Raw genomic sequence first — 19,305 nt, 5'->3', positions numbered from 1 at the left:
TAAGGGAACCGTGGCACTGCTACTGCTGCTCCTCGGTCCGCTCGTTGCCATGATCACCTTCTCCACTCGATGTCCACAAAGTCGCCAGCGGCTCGTGCACCAACCTTCTCCATGAGTCGGTCGCCCACAAAGCTCACCCTGGTGAGTATCCCAGCCACCCGCTGTCTTCGATCAAGCACCGGCAGGTGGCGGAGTCCCAAGTGGCGAAAGGTGTAGTACGCCCTGGAGACGCAAACGCCTTGCTGCACGTACGGTGCGCTGCTGTCCACGTACGGACGAAGGTCTATGTACGAGCGAATGGTAGACAGTGGCAGGTACTCCATCATGGGAATGCTCGGCAGGCGGTTCCAGAAAACAAACTCGTGCACACGTTTCAGGTCAGCTGCTGTGACGTGGGATTGAATGAGGCTCTCAGAACTGGCCTGCTCCGATGCCGTCCCGCTCCGCGCATCGGTTGCGCCGTCAACGCTGTCTGCCTCGTCACTGGCATTACCTTCATTGTCGACGAGTACCTCTGCGACATCATCTATCTGGCGCAGATACACGACCCAGAGTAGCAGATGAAGCTGTGCGCGCGTAATCATGCCCTCGTAGGTTTGGTCCGCCTCACCGACTCGCACGACAGGAAAGGCATTGTGCCGTGTCATGGTCAGCGCCTCGAGCACGTGCAGAACCGTGTCCATCGTCTCCAGCACTTTAACCGGGGTCGTCATGATGTCGCGGGCAGTGTATGTGTCAAGTAGGTGCATGCTCGCCTGGGCCTCAAGGAAGGGGACAGCCTTCACCTCCAACGAGGCATGGTAAAAGGAATGGCAGCACTTGTCCGCGATGCCCTTGGCGAGCAGGATACCGAGCATGAGACACGTAATGTGCGACACATCCGCCGTCAACTCCATCACGACGACGACAAGGGCGAAGGTAAGGCGGGAGATGCCGGCAAAGTATGCGGCAGCCCCGATAAGGGCAACCACGCCCTCGTCCGCCCACACCGGGCGCTGAAAGAGAACCCCGATAAGGCGCCCCTCGACAGCACCGATGAGCAGCGACGGGATTACGGTGCCGCAGGAGATGAACATGCCACCAGCGTAGCTGGAACCAACCATGTAAATCGAGAGATGCAGGAGAAGCGACCAAGCAGGAAAGAGCCCCGCGGAGTGGCGCGAGAACAAGAGGCGCAGCAGGTTGTAAGGGCTAGTCATGGTGAGGGTGGCGAGCGGGTGATGGGTTGTTTCCGGCTGCGCGCAGAACGCGGTGAACAGCTCCACGTGTAGGGCCTCTTTCTTCTCGCGCGTCGGCTGTGGGGTCGGCACGCATGGTGTGAAGAGGGGCAACACGTAGCAGGCTGTGGCAAAGAGAGATGCGAATACGCACGGCTCCAGCACGCGGTACAGCGCTGTGGGGAAGAGGTAGCGCGAGCGCCACCGGGAGAAGCAGATGCTGCTGATCGTGTAAGCCACTGCCAAGAGGCCAGACAACACCGCCACCGTCACCGTAGGAATGAACGTGTACGTGTACAAGGGGACCGTGTTCTCTGGCACGGTGTCGATGTAGAACATCGCGATGGAGGCCTCACGCAGGTTACCGAATGCCATGGCGGATCGATCGAGGAAATGCCAGCCGGAGAGAAAGGAGTTGCACGACTGAATGATCCACATGCACGAGAGACAGGAGAGAAACACGAGCCACGCCAAACGTACAGAGAAATGAGTCGCCATCTCCTCCATGACAAACAACATCCCGCCCAGAGGGCTCGAAAAGGCGCTCGTCAAGCCACAAGCGGCGCCGGCGGAGATGAAGTCACGCCCATCGCGCGGATTTCGAAATTGATCAAAGAAGGAAGTGGCGCTGCACCTCAGAGAGCGGCTGCGGCCGGTGGGGAGACCGGCTCCAATAAGCGACCCCATGTGAATCATAGGCCCCTCTATTCCCACTGGCAAACCGGCACTCACTGCGAGGATGCACGAGAGCGACTTGATCACCAGATTCCGAACGTTGAAGATGCGCGGGAACATGACGCCGTTGAGGTACGCCATAACATCTGGGATACCGCTGCCAGCGGCGCTCGGCATGACAAGGCAGCAGAGAGACGACAGAAGCGCCATCAGCATGCCCCACATCGTGTACAGCATCCATCCGCGCAGCAGCGCTGACCACGATATCGTGCGCAGCACTATCGCAGTGCTGTCGTCGTCACCGCTCTTGTTTCCAGAGCTCCGCAGCGACGACATGTAGAAGCTAGACTCGTTAAACAGCGAATAAGTGCTGTTGCGGCTGCGCACCACCCCCTGCACCGCATTCAGCTTCACCTCCGCAAGGTAGTCTAGTGTCTGAAGCAGCAGAAGAGACCAGCCGCCAACGGCGAGGCCGATCAAGATAAACATCGCCAGACGCAGCCTCCCTTGCGTGTCCGTCCGACTTTGGCGAGTAGTACTGACGCGGTGAACGAGGGATTGACCCTCGGCGTAATCAATGCTCTCATAGCAATCCATGCGCCGTCGCTCCTCTGCGGTAAACACGTGCGGGCGGTGGGCCTTCTCAAACAGTGGCGCTCGAGAACGATTTACCGCGGCGTCCCCGGCTTCCTCCACCTCCCTCCTAAGCTCGTAGAACCAGGCAGCCGTCGCTGCGTCCGCCTCTCGCCTGCGGCAGGTAGCGGACGGCGTGTCAAGTACCCCGCTAGAGCCAGCATTGCCGTACCGTGCACTCATACCTGCTGTCGCCAGGGATCTGAAAAGGCACGCTCGTGAAAAACTACACTGGCGCCACGTTATGGACGAGGACGGCGACCCCGATAGCGGAGGCTGAGCTAGTGTAGGGAAGGGGCTACCACTACCACTACTGCCTACGGTGGGCTCGTTCGAGGCACTGGCGCGGCTCTTGTCCGTCACGACGACAGGGACTTCTGCAATTTTTCAAGAACAGCCAACTCAGAGACGAGAGAATGAGCGCAACGAGCAGCACCTCCGGGTAAAGGAAGGAAAGACGTCAAGTCACGTGTTCAAGACGCGACCGCAGGGCAAAGTGTACTGAGAGGAGAGCAGTGGCGGGAGCAGCTGGTGCATGTAGGGGGAAAAGAAGGATCACTCGGCATCCACCCACACAAGATGGCGTGGCAAAGAGTGAGACAAAGGGAGAACTAATGTGAAGCGAAACAGCGCCGTGCACTGCATCAACAGAGGTTTAGCATGGGTGCGCGCAAGAGAGAGGGGGAGAGGGAGTTCAACGAGAACGGAGGAAACGAAAAGGGGGAAGGAGTAAGCAGCAGATACATCCAACTGGGCAGCATAAAAGGCGCGCCAGAAAGCTTAGAAAGATGCACAGCAAAGAGGGCGGGCGGCGAGTGCTTGCAACTGTGATGACACGGCACCTTTTTCGCTGCTCATTCTCGCTTCTACCGTCCCAACATTCCCTTGCCGGTACACGCTCGGGTCCTGGATCGGGGAGGAGGATGTGGGTCGGTCTAACGCTTGCAGTTCACTATCGACTCCCTCCCCTCCCCTGCCTCCTATGGTACTCGCGCTACTTCGTTGTGATGGCTAAAGGCCCGACATCAAGAGTGGAAGCGAGGAGAGTGTGAGAGGAAAGCTTGAAAAATGAAGAGCGAAAGCGAGACTATACAAATGAAGAGAAAAAAAATGTTAAGAGGAAGAGGTAGGAAATGCAACACACACACAGCGGCAGCGGCAACAAAGACGCTATGAAAAGAAAGGAGGTAAGGGCGTGGGCCGGAGTGCTGCTGGGCCCTGCGAGCCCTCTTCTCTCAGCCCACACACACCCATACCCCTCACTCGCCCTGGCTCCCCTGTAAGGAGTGGTCTGTCGGCACTGCTGCAGCGGCTGCTGTTGCCGTTGCAGTCGGCGTTGTCGCGGCGGCCTCGTACATAGACTGCCACTTAGCACCATACCGACGCAGCAGGTCGTTAAGACTGCGCAAGTAGAGCGAGGGATAGTGGTGCAAGACCGCTTCGGGAATAAGGATCACCTGCTCTCGCACTGCAGTGGCAGTGAGCGGAACAGCAAGGAGATGGCGGCGGCGCGTCCCCGACGTCATGTTGTACAGCAACCCAGGAATCGCGAGGAGAGGCACTGACTTGTCTGACACCGGCGCTGCCGTCGCAGCGCCGGTGTCATCACCAGCAGCCTTGTCGCCGGCAAACAAGCTCTCCTCCGTCGGCCGCGCGTACTGCCGCACAAAGACGTCCTGAAGCGACCGCAACTGCAGCCTGCATATGACGTCCATGCCGTTGCTAAAGGTCACAAGACGACTTCCAGATCGGTGCTCCTCCTGGCGCAGCCACGCATTCAGCAGCGGCACGACGCGCCGCTCCACGACTGGGGCAGCGCCAAACGTGCAAGTAACTATTTTGGTAAAGGGCACGTGCGCGGCAGTGCTGGCCTTTGTGGTTTCGATGTTGCCAGACAAGATCGCTGCAGAGGGAGAAGGTGGGGCCGAAGGCAACAAAGAGGGACACGTGAGCGCTTTTGCTCGGCGCAGCAGCGTCGTTGACGAGTGCAGCGTCGCACGCCACGGCCCACAGTAGAGGAGGTGAAAGAGAGAGGCCTGGATGCCGCCCAGAGAATGTCCAGTGATGCAGAGCTCGTAATCGCTGTACTGGGTGTGGATCGTACGCAGGACAGGGAGGAGCTGAGCGCCCGCCTCGACGACCGACTCGTAAAAACCAAGCGGGATTGCGGTGCACAGTCGCTGCGACGCGTCTGTGCCGGTGGCCGCCACCGCACCATCCAAAGGGGTGCGCTCCAGCACAACGTTGGCGTAGCCCTCTGTCACATCGACCACGATGTCTGCCAGTGTCAGAGAGCCGCGGAAAGTGAGCACGACACGGTGCGCAGCATGGTCTAGAAAGACGGACCAGCAAGCTTGACCTATGCGGAGCGAGTAGCGACTTGCCACGCACTCGAGCAGCGCATCTGGCTCCTCGCCCTGCAACATGCGGCGCATTGACTCCAGTTGCTCCTCAGAGTTGGCGCAGACGTAGCGCCGGTGGGGCTCTGCCATGAGCTTCGCCAGCTCACGCAGACTAGAAAAGTAGTTAAGCTCAAAGGGCAACCCGTAGGCGGCAATTGCATAGCGGGCGAGGTAGGAGGCGGTGTCGAGCGTGTCCAATTTGCCTTTGATTATCACCGCGGACGATGCAACCGTGAGCTGAGACTTCGATGAAGGAGATTCAATGGCAGCGGCAGGCGTTGTGAGCCGCAGCCGTCTCTCACGAATGCGATGCGACTCTTGACGCACCCACAGTTTGTACGTCTGGAGACTCATCTCGCTGTTGAGGGCTGCCTGAGCAGCGTACCGCGAGGCGTCTCGCTTGCGCAGGCCGCATCGGGTGAGTTGTGCCTGCACTTCCCGTACGATTCGCTTTATGAGCGCTGACGATAACGGTCTTCCAAAGACCTCGACATGGAAAGGGTCCAGGTGGCGCAGCTCCGCCACGTCGGCGTCCTCCATGGCAGTGTTGGCGATGTCGGTGGAGATGGTGTAACCGTAGCGCTCGTCCAGGCTGCTGTCAGGCGAATCCGCCGTGACACCAGTAGTCTCCCCAGCCTCGTCCTCTTCATTCCACTCAGCTGACAACGTGGTGGTTGCTGTGGTTGGGTGCGCTGTCATTTTGATACCAGCACTAACGGAACTGCCAGAAGTTGCCAGCGCGCTGTTGCTCGCCTCTGCGCGGCCCTGCAGACCGTCGCATATGTCGCACCGATAACACCTTTCGGACGATTGCGGGGGTGCTGCTGCTGGGGTGGTCGGGGGAACAGCAACCTGACGTAATCCTCGTCGCCGCACAGCCCAGCGGGCGCGCAGGGATGGCAGCCCTCGGAATGAGGAAAGGAAAGATGAGGTGGCTACGCCGCCTGTCGCGGTGGTCGTGGTCGAGGTGTAGACAGGCGAGAGGCAACCAGACGACGTCCAAGAGGATGCGGGGGTGTCGCCGGTGGATGGCGCGTCAGCACCGGTCGCATAAATTGTCTCGTGCACTGACGCGTACATTGTTGGCTCGTCATACGGAGAGCGTCGAGAGGAACGCAAGGTGTAGAGCGGGTAGGCGCATGTGCACACGCGGTCACGAGGTGTCGGGGTATGCGGTATGCGGTAGCGATAGAGAGGACGGCACCACTCCTGGATCATACCAAAGAGCTGTCCCTCCGACCTGGGGAGCTTCTTTGTGACTGAAGCCATGCGCAGATGACGCAACATCGCTTTTCCCTGCGGCGTGCGCGGGGGTGCTTGAGTGTAGGTGAGGCGATGAAAAAATTAAAAAGAAAAAAAGCGAAGGCGTCGAGCAGGGAAGGAAAACCCGGAATGGGCTGCGGGTGTGTGTTGGAGTGCTTTAAATTTATGTTTTGCGGGTATGTGCTGCTGAGGTGGGAAAGGGGGAGGAGGGCGGTGGCCGAAGAGGAAAGAGAAGGCTCTGAGAACACGAACGATAAAAGTGAAATGTGCTGATACGGCTCACTCACCGTCTCTGCACCCCTGGCCACGTCGTTGACGGCACGATCAGGAGTCTGTCACTTAGTTTGAGTCGTTAATGGGTGACAACGGAGAAAGAGGGAGAGCGGTAGCGCACGCGCACGCACACAGAACGAAAAAAAGAGGAGGAGTGGCAGTGAAGGGTCGAAGCTCAACGCGAAGAAAACGAAAAGGTGACGGCGCGACTCACACGAAGAGATGCACCGACGAAGGGACGACAGTAGCGGCAGTGGTGGTCGAGAAGCTCACAATTTGGTCTGCCGCAGCGCCTCTCTTTCTCTTTCTCTTTCTCTTCTGTTGTAATCAGCGCAGCCCAAGAAGAGAGTAGAAGCGCGAAAACGAAAAAACCCTCACGCCACGTTACGCCACAGCAAAAAGGGAGGGGGAGAGAGAGAGAAAGACAACGAATGAGAGTGAGATGAAGCAGAGGGGTCGAAGACGAACCAGCAACACAAGCTCGATGAAATGGACAGACAGACAGAACGTCCGTAACGCCAGAAAAAGTGCGTGTTGGTGGCTGCCTGCGTGCGTGGGGCGAAGAGAGCGAAGAAGAACGTGTTCGGGGGCACCGCGAAAGTGCTCAGGAAAGCAGAAAAAGAGGGCAAACGATATTCGTAAGTGCACAGGCGTGGAAAGGCCAGGACTCCGCGCACGTAGAACGACCACCGAAGAGAACAGAAATGTGGTGGTGCTGGAGCCGTGGTGATGGCGGACGTGGTCTAGCACGGTCAATTGCTGAACGCAGCTATCTCACAATCACCACCTCACTGGTACGACGATGACGACCGATAGTGCAGCTCATGAAAGGGGGAAAGGGGGGGAAGCGAGCTTTCCGTGTCAACGCAGTCAAAGAATACTCCCGCTGATGACTCGAAGGGTGGAGAAGACAAACAAGCAAAGAAAAAAGAGAACTCCAATGCGCAACTCAACGTCCCGCTTTTCATGCTCCTGATGTCTTGGAAAAGCGAGCCTCGGTGTCTGTGGCTGCGTGACAGCAGCATACCGTAATACTACAGGAGGTAAGGGAGCGAGTAGCCAGGGTGGAGAAAAAGGAAAAAGAGAGAGAGGCAGGGAAACGTGTGGGCACACGGGTGATATGGTGTAGACACCTGCAGTGTCGGCCGAGAGGAAATTGAGGTCCAGAAAAGGAGGAGCGAGGGAGGAAAGAATTGCAGCATGGCACGTCAACGCACCGGCGAATGCGGTGGTTCGAGGAAAGGTAGCAGCAGTAGCAGCAGCAGTGCAAGCGTGCATGACCACTGAAGTCTCCACTTGCGCATGGCACCAAGGCGCAGTGAAACCAAAAGAAAGGTTGAGATCGCGCGAGGGCGAGAGAGACTCAGAGACATCGGCTTGACGGGCAGGACACGCGCAGATATTAATGGAGCTCAAAGGGGGAGGACACAAGAGATAAGGAGGCACCAAGAACATCGCAGATGTGCAGGGCACGCAGTCGTCTTTACCTTCTCCGCCTTTGCCTGCCATCATTGTCCTGAAGACATGATGATGAGTAGTGTACAATGCGTCCTCTCCCCTCCCCTCCGCCCCTCTCATGAGCACTTGCACAAAACGGCTGTGGTAAGTACGGCCAACCACTTTGATGCAAACAACGTATTTCCTGAGTTTGGCTGCAACAAAGATGAGGGCGTCGTGCATCGGCCCATCACGAATTCCACGGAATAAGCCAACGCGAGCGAACAGACAAGAGAAGGCGACACAAGGCAGCGAAAAACGCCGGAGTAAGGACGAAGAAGGGAAGCAAAGGCGAAACCTCCAACAGCTGACACCAGTGTCGCACACGCGTGCCACGAGGATGCACAGGCGTACAGACAAGCGCACAGATACAGTGGCAGAGAAGAGCGGGAGAAGCGAGAGAGAGAGAGAGAGGGGGTGAGGGGTGCACAGCGAAGCAAAGGAAAACAGAGGTATTTACTCCTGATTCGCACAGAGACCTTCCCTCGTCGGGCCTCACCTCACCTCTAAAAACCTCTAATACAGGTCGCTGGTGGGGGCTATGCAAATCTTCACCGTGTTATCACGAGCCAGCTTGTCGGTTCGCATCAGCTCTCTGCGGTGCAGGAAGGGGTAGAGACCCCATCCCCTCCCGGCAAACTGCGCCACCCACCCCGTCACCTGCCACTCCGTCCACGCCACCTCGGAGAAGACGATAACACGGAAGTTTAAGCGCAGACGATGTTGCAGCGGAAAGAGAAAGAGGCCCAGCCACTCCTCCTCCTCGTCGGGCGGCGGCACCACCGCCACGAGAGTGCTGCTGACGCCGTCTGCCGTGAAGGTGTAGTGGTCCCCCTGCATGGAGTGTGAAACAAGGGGCGAGCTACATGCCTGGCCACCACTGAACTCGCTGTCGCCTCCTTCCAGCAAGTTGGGCGATGTTGACCTAGATGTCGCAGTGGTCATCATGTTCTCGCTGATCTCCGGCGCCGCCACCAGCGTGGAAGGCGCGTTGCCGCCATGGTGACGTGCTCGTGGGAGCGGGGCAATGCGCAGCTCCCAGGATGCACCAAGCAGGCGGAATGGTGTGGAACAGACTGTCTTCCGCTGCCCAGGAGCGAAGTACGATGTGGCGCTATGGATGACCCAAATGTAGCCTCGCCGGAAGTCCGTCAGACAGCGCTGCAGGAAGCGAGTCTGCCGTGTCGGTGGCGACTTACTGCAGAGTAGCAGCGATGGCGATGAAGCGGCACTGTGATCGCTCTGTACGTAAGTATCCAGAGGTAGGTTGTCCAGTAGTCGACGCGATACGTCGCTGCTGGCGTCACGGACCGGCGAAGATAGTACCATTGACGTTTGACTGCGCGCTCGCCCCGTGACGGTACTTAGCTGACTATGTGTCTTGCCCGGAACACAGAGCGAGGTGGCCTCATCCAGTTGCGGTGGTGCAGCCCAGCTACTGTAGAATGATCCCACCGAAGCGGACTGCTGCGGCTCCGCCATGTCAACCATGCTGGTGCGGACGCTACCGAGGTTCACCAGCAGCTGGCGCAGGCTCGTCCAGTCAAAATGCTGAAAGAACGCTTCATTCGCCTGGGACCGGGTCTCATAGTCCACAATGGCGTCGTGCAGGCGCCTCTCCTCGTCCTTGTGCTGAGCAAAGCTGTCTTGCACTTGGTGAATCAGCGGCGGGGTTGTGCAAAGGAAGTGCAGCAACTCAGGCACACTGCTCATGGAACCGCGAGTGCGCTCTGTGAGGGACCCGCCACCGCTCGCAACTACTAAGCTGTGGTAGCGACGCAAAGCTGCGTCTATAGGGGCGAGCGCTTGCGAGTACTTGGCGACCATGGCGGCAGCCTCGGCGAGCGGCGGCCTGCACTGCGCCTCCTGGACTGTCTGCGTTATTGAACACTCGGCCTGGTGAAGTGCCTGCTTCAGCGTCAAGAAGCGCCGCTGTACGAAGCGCAAGTCTCGCCTCTGTCGCGCGGCGTAACGGGCCTGCTCCGCCCTCAGTCCCTCTTCCGTCTTCCTGTACTGGACCAACCAGTAGCGCAGTTTCTCCTGTAGCGCCTCCGCCTCGGCACGCACAGCTGCTGCCTTTTCCCTCGCCTCCACCACGACGTGAGTGCGATGCGCCCCAACGCTGGCGCAGTACGGACACGTGAGCTCCTCGCATGCCGTGCAGTAGAGTAACTGCAGCTGGCGGGGATGGGTCTCACAGATAAACTGATTGAAGGCCGCCGGTGGCGCCTGCGGCTGTGAAAATGGGGCTGTAGACGAGGCGGACGACGGCAAGGCGGACTGGGCAGCCGATGACACCGTCTGCTGCCTCAGGTCAACGACGTCCCTGCCGTTCATCGCACTACCAACGTACGCGTCCTCGTGCTGTGGCAGAAGAGGAGGGCGCGAGGGGGCCCCGTAGAGGGCAGCTGGCAATGGCGTGCCAACGCTGCCGGCTCTCCTATCGGCGCCGTGCCCGCAAGCAGCAGGTACCAGTGGCTGCGTTGCGTCGCGACTCTTAGCGCTGCGGCCATGGGGCAGGCCCTTGTAGAGCAACCCGTCACGACACGAGGGCACGTAGTAGGCGGTGTTGAACGATGGAGATGGCGCCACGCCGCCAGTCGCCCACGCCGAATTCATGCTCGGCGAGAGCTGGGCTGCGCATGGGTTCAGCAATGACGCACCCTGCGTCGGGGGCGCGCGGGGTGCCGAAGCGGCACGAACACTGCCATAAGAGGCATCATATTTGGGCGAAACGCTGCAAAAGCCTCCGCTGTCGGCTGAGCACGACCCTGACGTCCACGGAAGCCTTCTCGCACGGCCGCCATACCCTGCAGTCCCTGTGCTTCTCCCACCCACGGTGTCTAGCTCTATGGATCCGATCAGACCCCCACGGCCGTGGTGCACGGCGTTGTCTATGTCGTCCTCGACGCCGCCTTTCCGCGCGATACGGTGTTGCTCGGAGGTGTCACTGCGGCTGCGCATGGCTTCGCTAGCGCGGCCCGGTATGGTATCTGAGGCGGCTCGTTGGCGGGGCACACTGTTGTCTGCGTAGCGGACTTCCCTTAACATGCCTCTGGCGCTCTGCGGAGAGCTGGTAGCCGCAGAGGTCTCCCACCCAGTCGACATGCCGCTACCCATCGACACGGTCCTGCGTCGCGGGCTGGACTTGAACCACTCCTTCATGTTGTAGTGCTTGGACGGTGGGGACGGGGACGACGGTCGTGATCGCACCTGTCCAGCAGGGCTCATCCTCCTCCCATCCTCCCTCGCTGCCGCGGCTTGCGCTGTCGTCCCTGGAGTCCGGACCGGGCTTGCGGTGGCACACCATCCGCTTTCGCGGTGCTGCTGTACCGACGGAGTTACTGCAGAGGGGACCACCGTCAGCAGGTAGCGGGGCAGTGCCTGGTAGCTGTGCTGCACCTGCACCTGCACGAGAGAGAGGTCCTCGGCGGCGATTTCAGAAGCCTCCTCGGTACGCAGGCTGGTCTTCTGCTTTTTGGCCCTAATGTAGCAAACACTGTCGTAGCCGCGTGGTGGCTTCACAGCAGGAATGGGGAAGGCCTGCTTGTCTGGGTTCTCGCCAGTGAGGCCCTGGTCAGTCATAAAGCGGCGGCCGGGTGCTACCTCACACAGAAGCACCTTGTGAGGGACGCGATTGGCTGGCATATACTTTACACGCGTGCTAAGCATCGAGGAGGTAAACACAAAAGGCGTAAGCAGCGTGTTGGTCGGTGTCGGCGCCGGTGACAACGAAGAGGACGACGCTGAAGCAGCACCCGGGACAGGCGGCGCAGGAGTGCTCAAGCCCGTCTCAGCGCCGCGTGGCACAGCCTCGAGCGACTTTGGTACGCCGTTACTGAGCAAAAATCCGTACTGCAGCACGTCTCGCACGGACCACGCATTGTTACTGTAGTAGAGAAGCTGCACCTTCTCCCGATTGCTCGACAGTCGTGTGCTTCGGGTCTCGTCGAACATGCGAGTTAGGAAAGGGCAACGAATGCGCACCACCTCCTTCACTTCAAAGCCGACATGCTTGTTGCCCAACCAGCGGGCAACGTGACTGCGCAGCTCATCGTACTCTTCCCTGTCGCGCCGCTTATCCACTGGTTCCAGCTGAATCAGCACTGTCTCCATCCATAGTTGACAGCAGTAAATGCACAACGTGGCACCTTCGCGGTCAAGGCCACCAACGGAGGCGTCTCCGCTGCCTGGGGCCGTCGTCTCATCCGCGTGTGTCACCGTCGCGGCCCCATTTGGGGCGGTACGGGGGTGCCGAGAAAGTAGGCGGCCGTCTGCCTGCAGTAGATCACGCACATCGCGCAGGAGCTCGTAGCGATTGTGGGTGTAATTCCAGTAGGAGAGAACCTTTGCTCGCTGTCCTACTTGGCTCTCCACAAACCGCCACACCTCGTTGACGCGCCACGGTACTCGCACATCCGGCAAAGTGTGCGGCGTTTGTGAGTCGTCGCAGTACACTACAATGCGCAAGTACATATGCGGGGAGGATGCGCACGAAGACGCCGCCATAGCCCACGTACAGGAAGCGATGAAAGGGTGTGTCTGTGTGTGGACAGTCACCCGTTGTCACACAGCGCTGCAGTGTGGACAAGCATGCACGGAGTGCGAGAGAGCAAGGACGAGGGGGACACACACACGCACAAGAAGAACGATGGGGCCGGCGCTGAGCAGGTCAACAGGAAGATATATCTAAGTGTGGCGAGGAAAACAAGGGAGCTTCCTACTTCACACCGCAGAAGACAAGCAGGTGAATAGGGTGATTTGCTTGTTTGTCTGCTCTCTCTCTCACACTGCAGGGCAAGAGGGGAGGGAAGGGGTGAAGCGTCCAGAGAAAAGAGCGAAGCGGCTGAGGGGAGGAAGAGTGGGAAGGAGAAGATCCCGAGGCAAAGCGAAAGAACGACAACGAGAAGGCGTGAGACCGCGACAGCTACAGAAAAGGAAGCAGCAAAAAAAAAGAGGCCAGAAGTCTAGTCTAGTGAAGCGTAGGTATGCGTAGACAGATGTGCGCGCGCGAGTCAGTGCGTGGAGGTGCTGGGTGGTGTGCGTCCGTGAGAGAACGAGAGAGGAAGACAGAGATTGACTCCACAGAGAGGGAGAGAAATGAGCACGAGCACTGTGAAGAAAACACTGGCGCATGCGCTGTTAGACCACACAGACAAACACCAATACACCTCTATAAGTACCGACACACACACACACACAGGGAAGAAGAAGAGGAGAGGCAAGTAGGCGGGTGCTCACCGTGCAGAGAAAAAAACTGCTCCCTAAAAGAGACCCACACATACGCATCGCCCGTGTAGGGGAGGAGATGGAGCACAACGCGCGCCTGCCTGCCTCTCGCCTACTAGAAGACACCGTCGTCTTCCTCCTTTCTATATATATATATATGTGTGTATTATGTGGGGGTGTGGGTGAAGCACTTCTGCAGATGGATGAGGTAATCTCAGGTAGCGCCGTCCGCCGTGCGCGCATGTGCGTGTGAGTCGTTTTAGCGTCGTCATCGGTTCGAATGTGAACAGAAAGAACAGAGATCAAAATAAAATGAGAGACAAAGGGGAAAGAGAGGGGGAGAGGGGTAAGCGCCGATACGAAATAAAACGAAGCACGTTGGCCACCGACAGGGAGGAAGGAGGGGGGTATATGAAGTCGCAGAGACGGGCGCCCATGCTGCCCAGGCTCACTCCGCCTTCCACATGCAGAGAAAGAAAGGGGAAGCCAAGTCGAAGGAAAAATGCATACGTGAGTACTACGGCAGAATGCGAAGAAGAAAGCCGCGCACAGTAAAGGAAACTGAGGAAAAGCAATACGCCTCCTCCCTCCCTCCCTCATTGTGTTTGCCTCACTGACAGCATCCAGCAGGAGTGCACTTGTTTACCTGCGGTGTGCATGAGCGAAAGAGGCGGAACATACTGCGCTGCCTGTTCGACAAATTTATCTTTTGTGTGTGTGTGTTCAGCTTGGTTTTCTAACGAGCAGGTGCGTCGTTCTCGCAGTAAAACTATTCGACGACCTGCATGGGAGAAGCCGCAAGGGTCTGGCAAGATGCCCCCATAATCCCCCCAGACACACGCACTTATGCTCATAAAAGCTATCTTTCCTTGCTTCGCTCTTCTCTCTCACATGACTCAGGCAAACACTATAGAAGAAAGGCGAGGGACAGAGGTCTTTGTAAGGTGCGTGCGTGTGTGTGTGTGTGTGGTATATGAAGAAAGCGGAAGAAAGCGTTCGAGTACGCCCCTCACGACCACACCATACCGCACACTGGCACACACACACACACACACACAAGCACCTTACAAAGACCTCTGTCCCTCTGAGTGTTGAACCCTTAATAGATGAGATGGCAGACTCGAGACTCAAAGAAGAGAGGAAAGAGATACCGATGTGCTACTCTTCCCTCTCCTTTGCCGTATATACAAGCGCGTTTAGGCACACACGAGCTATCGTCACATGCATCTGCGAACGCACACCCACATCCATCACGTCGCCAAAAAAAAAGTGACGGAGCATCTCTCTAGTAGCAGCCGTAGCCCACAAACTGCCGCCCTTCTGTACACCAATTAGAGCCTCTTCTCTAGTCCTCCTCCTCTTATTGAAAGACACTACGCTGCAAGCAGAACATCTTGATTGGCCATGAAACCACCAGATAACACACCACTAGCGCACCACCAAGAACCCACCGAGCCCGTTCGCTCCAGCCGCTTGGTTGGTTGGTTGGCTAGTTGCTTGGTTTCCAGTCGTTCCATTCGACCTGAATCCCTCGCCACCCATGGCGCAGGCCACGGCTGCGTGTAGGCGTGCGCTTTTATGTCCGTACCGTTTGCCCAGGCAGTCGGAAACAGAAACGCAGAGAGCGAAGGAAGAGACGGTTGTGTGGGATGGGCAGTTGGCAACGGTGCGCATCCGCAGAGACTCGCAAATGTGAAGGAGGGGAGGGGGGGCAGGCGTTGGTGTGGCGGAGAAAAAAAAAGTACCGAGCACGGAGAGAGGGGAGCAGAAGAGAAAAAGTGGAAAATGAAGATGCACAGTATGACGCCTGGCAGTACGGCGTGGGGGATGCTAAAGGAATTGACAGAGACGCCTACATGAAAGAGACGCTAAACGCCAATCGAAGTGAGAAACTACGAAGGAGTGTTCACCAGTATGCACCTCCCCTTCCTCAACTTCGCCCCTCTTCCTCACCACAGCATCGTAGCTCTCATCTCCGTGTGCGAGGGTGTCTGCGCGCATTGTATCCGCGCGAGCTTTTAGAGAAGAGCTGCACATACAGGTGCGACTACCTGCCTTCACCTCCCTACATCCCACGCCTGAATTCGGCCGCAGAGACGACTTTCTAACCGCGTTCTCTCTGTGTCCTGGTCTATCTACCCACCGCAGCGGGGAGGGAAGGTCATGATCGGTTAAAGGGACCAATGCAGGGGGAGAAGAGAGCAGGAAAGAGGCGAGAGTGGTCGCGAATATGTTGTCCAGGTAGCCACACACACACACCGACATCCTCCTCGAGATACACTTCGACAGAGTCAGGCAAACAAAGTGGAAACAAAAAGGAATCGGTGATTGTGGGTGGGGGAGAGGGGGGCGCCCCTCAACGGTCCACGCAGTGAGCGCAAGCACCGCACGCGGCACCGAGGGGGCAGCGAGCAGAGCGAGTGAAAGAAAAAGACAGCTTAAACCGCGAGCAGACAGTCATTTCAACGCGTTAAACCAGGTGGACTACTCCTTTAGCTGAACGCCCTTTGCGCACGGGGGACTTCGTTGCTGAAGCTGCAGAGGACCGCCGCCTTGCCTTGAGCTCCGCAGTCTCTGCTGGAAAATCGCCCCCATCCTTGATATCTGCCACGACCTCCCTTAGGCCTGGACGCGCCAGCACTGCTGCACTACGCGTCAGCTCTCGCCACTGCAACCGTAATGTTGACCACAGCCTCGGCGGACAGTACGGCGCAACCCACCTCTCAGAGCCGGTGGCAGCAGTGCTTCTTTTCCTCACTGTAGAAGACCTCAGCATGGTATCCTGCGCCACCTCCAGTGTGGCAAGGGCCTCCGGATCTGCCACACAGGCGCGCAGGCGCCGCAGCGCAGCCAGCACCTCCATCTGCGCTACGCCAGAGAGCTCATCGAGCGTTCCTGTAGAGAGCGACTCAGCGTGCGTCTCCACCGTCGCCAGCGTTTTCTCCCACAGCTTCACTGAAATGTTCAGTGATGTATGGCACTCACTGAGGCTGCAGAGGATGAGGTAAAGGCGCTGACCGGTCGCATCCGGTAAAAGACGCTCGCAAACCTCCACATAGTGGCGTTCAAACGCTGCGGGGAGTGGCAGCGCCGCCTCCAGCCCTCTCCTCGCTGTGGCGGAGGAGCCCGAAAAAGAAGCAAATTCACCTTTATCAGTGCCCCCCGCAGCGGCGCTGTCTTCGTGTGCCTGAGATGGCACAAGCGGCTGATCGGTGGTGGACGGCGGCGCGTCGGTCAGAAGTAGAGCAGAGCCCAGGGAGACGCAGTCGTTGTCTGCAAAGCGCCAGCTTGGGCTAGCATCAGCACTGCTGGCGCCCAGCAGGTCTAGCGTTCGCTGGCGCAGTTTGCCGTGCGGATGACGAAGGCAGCGCAGCGAACTCCACATGCTCGCCAGCTCAGCGGCGCTGAACTCGGCGAGCGTGGCACAGGCCCGCTCACACAGCTGCCCAGTCACCTCGTCGTTATGCGCGACACGTAGCTTTACAAAGCTATAAAGCGCAAGTGAGATGTCACGCGGCGCGGCGGAGGAGACGCACATCTTGAGGCGTGAGATAATCTGCTGTGTGACACGGATCGAGTCGCGCAGCACAAACGTGAAGGTGAAGAGCAGGAGACAGAGGTCGTGCACCGTTGTTACTTGCCACTGCTGATGTCGCACCATCATCTGAGAAGTGGGCAACGAGGCGTTCACCGACTGTGCGGCGCTGCCGCGCGCTGCGAGAGCCATGGACGGGGACGACTCGACCGCCCGCCGCATCAGTTGTTCCGCGGTCTGAGTAAAGAACTCCAGATCTCGCACACCTAGCCGGGCTAGCTGATGCAGGTACTCAACCAACCGTTGCGGCGGGAGCTGTGCGCACTGCGCACGTACGTACTCCAACACAGCGTGCAGCAGCTGCGAGTCCCGAAGGCCGCCACTGCGCGACATGATCTGCAGTGCCCAACTCACCTCCTCCTCGGTGATGGTGCGAAGCCAGCGCTTCTGGGATCCCCATTGTCGGTAGACACCAGGTATGAGCTCCTCCTTGGCACATGGCAGGTGAGCCAGCAGAGCGGTGAGCTCAAGCTGAGTGCTGCGAGGTGTGTTCTGCACTGCGACGGCAATGGCTGGCATGTACTGCACGAGTATTGACTCTCCGCCGTAGGCACGCAGGGCAAGAAGCGCATCAATCAAACTGCGAAGCTGCAGTGGCCCTTCGTGCGATGAGAGGTCGCTGGAGCGGCGGAGGTGATCGATTACAGAACGGTAGAAAGCGTGAGGCTGTGAGGGAGCGGGTAGTAGCCGCAACGCGGACGGCACCAGTTTCAGCACCCGGTTGTGGTACCAGCGCGTGAGCTCCGTGGCCAGGGCGTCGAGCAAAGCCGTCGCCGGCGCAGGTTTGGCGGCTACCGCAGAAGCCTTCTCCCGGTCACCGGGGCTCCCTGCAGTGGGCAGCTGCTGGGCAAAAAGCGCGGCATCATTAAACTCGAAAACGGCCACAAGGGATTGGGAAAGGTGGTGTAGATCGAGTGGAGTGTGACGGCGCGGCAGTGATGGGGCGGCAGCGGATGCACTCTTGGTACCCTTGGTTGCCGCCCCACATGCAGCGCCGCTCAGCAGCTCGGGGTAGTACAAGGCGAGCAGACGTTCGAGTATGGCATCCATGGCGCGCGCCGTCATGACGTGTCGTTGCTCGCACTTTTGGAGAAGGTCTAAGACCCCTTGAGCATCTGCGGACGTCACCGCGGTGATGGCGGCTCCCTCGAAGACCTCTAAGGAAGGATGCGGCGTCGCCACACGCGCCGTCTCTGAAGCACTCGACGCAGCTCGGCTACTCTTGCCGCGGCTGCCAAGACCGCCAGTTCTGGAAAACGCCACGACTGCGGCTGCTGCACTGATAGACCTCTCAACATCCTCGCCGTGAAGTGGGGCCGCATTGATTAACGCAAGCAGCGACACCACCGGCTGATGCAAATCTTTATAGCACTGCACCACCCTCTGCAACTGATCTGGTGACAAGTAGTTGGACGGCTGCGACGTGATGTGCCGCTCTGCAGCTACAAAGAAGTCCGGGTAGTCGTCGATTCCCTCGGTACAAAGCACCTCGATGACACCGCAGAGCTGCCTGCCATCGAAAGAGTCCAGGTAGCGGAGGCAATGCTCCGCGAGCTGGTGCCACACGTGGACTTCTTCGACTCCAGCCCTCTGCAACGCCTCCATCAGCAGTAGCACCATATTACCTTGCGAGAAGAGAAGCGGCGCGTTGTTGGGCCGGTGGGAGTCAACTGCGGAGGACGCCGCCGCCCCCCCATCAGCCCCCAAGGATGACGGCCCAGTGTACGAGTTCAGTGCAGTGCTCAGAAGCGGCAGCGCTGTGGCTGTGATGTCGGTCTGCGCGCCAAGTGCGCAACACGCAGCTAGTGTGGTGCACAGTTGCGGGGCTGACATGGACGGCGCGCTGAGCTGCACGAGCTGAACCGCCTCCGTCGCGACGGCACTGCTGCCCAAGTGGAAATATGCAAGACTGTCTAAGAGATTGCACAGGGCGGATGGATTGATAGTATACGGGGAGTAGCTCAGCGAGCCGCCGTCGTGGCCCCATCGGCTTACCGAGGTTGAGGAGGATAGTTGACTGTTTGCATTGACATCGGTGCACGCCTGCTGGGCTTGATGTTTGAGTTCCTGGAGCGAGGGCCGCAGAGAAAGGCGTAGGAGCTTGTTTTTGAGAGTGTTGCCCAGCACTGCGTCAGGTAGTACGGCGTGCACGCGTCGCAGGTGGTATATGTCCTGGATGACCTTGTTGAGCATGTCTGAGTAGGAAGAGAGAAAGTGGCTGTGGAGGTGCTAGCGAAACTGAGCAGCACCGAGGGGGTTGTCAGCCCAAAGGAGAGGTGAAAACAGACTTACATGCAAAAGGAAGTGACGTGGGGCGGAGTAGATGACGCAGTTGGTAAAAAATGATGCGAGCAGAGCGAGAAGAGGACAAGTGGAGGGGGGCAGCAGCGACATGAAGGGTGAGAAAGAGAGACGGAGAACAAAACACCCAAATCACCTTGACTGTGTCACGATGCGCACCTGCGATTGGCGCCGTGGTGCGGTGTCTGCCTTGAAACAACCAGGGAGAGGGGGAGAGGGG

The 19,305-nt window shown here is 58.5% G+C and overlaps 4 protein-coding genes across 4 annotated transcripts; all 4 read right to left on the bottom strand.

Annotated features, from left to right (window-relative positions):
• Positions 1-53: 53 nt before the first annotated feature.
• LPMP_323550 (chloride channel protein, putative) lies at positions 54-2,708 on the bottom strand (the record flags this gene model as incomplete). Its single annotated transcript, XM_010703737.1, has 1 exon — positions 54-2,708. One exon carries the CDS (start codon positions 2,706-2,708, stop codon positions 54-56), a length of 2,655 nt encoding a protein of 884 aa, XP_010702039.1.
• A 1,076-nt stretch (positions 2,709-3,784) lies between these two features.
• Positions 3,785-6,214, bottom strand: LPMP_323540 (lipase, putative; the record flags this gene model as incomplete). Its single annotated transcript, XM_010703736.1, has 1 exon — positions 3,785-6,214. The coding sequence occupies one exon, from the start codon at positions 6,212-6,214 to the stop codon at positions 3,785-3,787; it is 2,430 nt and encodes an 809-aa protein (XP_010702038.1).
• Positions 6,215-8,476: 2,262 nt separating this feature from the next.
• On the bottom strand, positions 8,477-12,469 carry LPMP_323530 (hypothetical protein; the record flags this gene model as incomplete). Its single annotated transcript, XM_010703735.1, has 1 exon — positions 8,477-12,469. The coding sequence occupies one exon, from the start codon at positions 12,467-12,469 to the stop codon at positions 8,477-8,479; it is 3,993 nt and encodes a 1,330-aa protein (XP_010702037.1).
• Positions 12,470-15,659: 3,190 nt separating this feature from the next.
• LPMP_323520 (hypothetical protein) lies at positions 15,660-18,977 on the bottom strand (the record flags this gene model as incomplete). Its single annotated transcript, XM_010703734.1, has 1 exon — positions 15,660-18,977. The coding sequence occupies one exon, from the start codon at positions 18,975-18,977 to the stop codon at positions 15,660-15,662; it is 3,318 nt and encodes a 1,105-aa protein (XP_010702036.1).
• Positions 18,978-19,305: the final 328 nt, after the last annotated feature.

Source organism: Leishmania panamensis, assembly GCF_000755165.1.
Source record: "Leishmania panamensis strain MHOM/PA/94/PSC-1 chromosome 32 sequence".
Classification (NCBI taxonomy): Eukaryota; Euglenozoa; class Kinetoplastea; order Trypanosomatida; family Trypanosomatidae; genus Leishmania; species Leishmania panamensis.
This window is presented reverse-complemented; position numbering and strand designations above follow the sequence as displayed.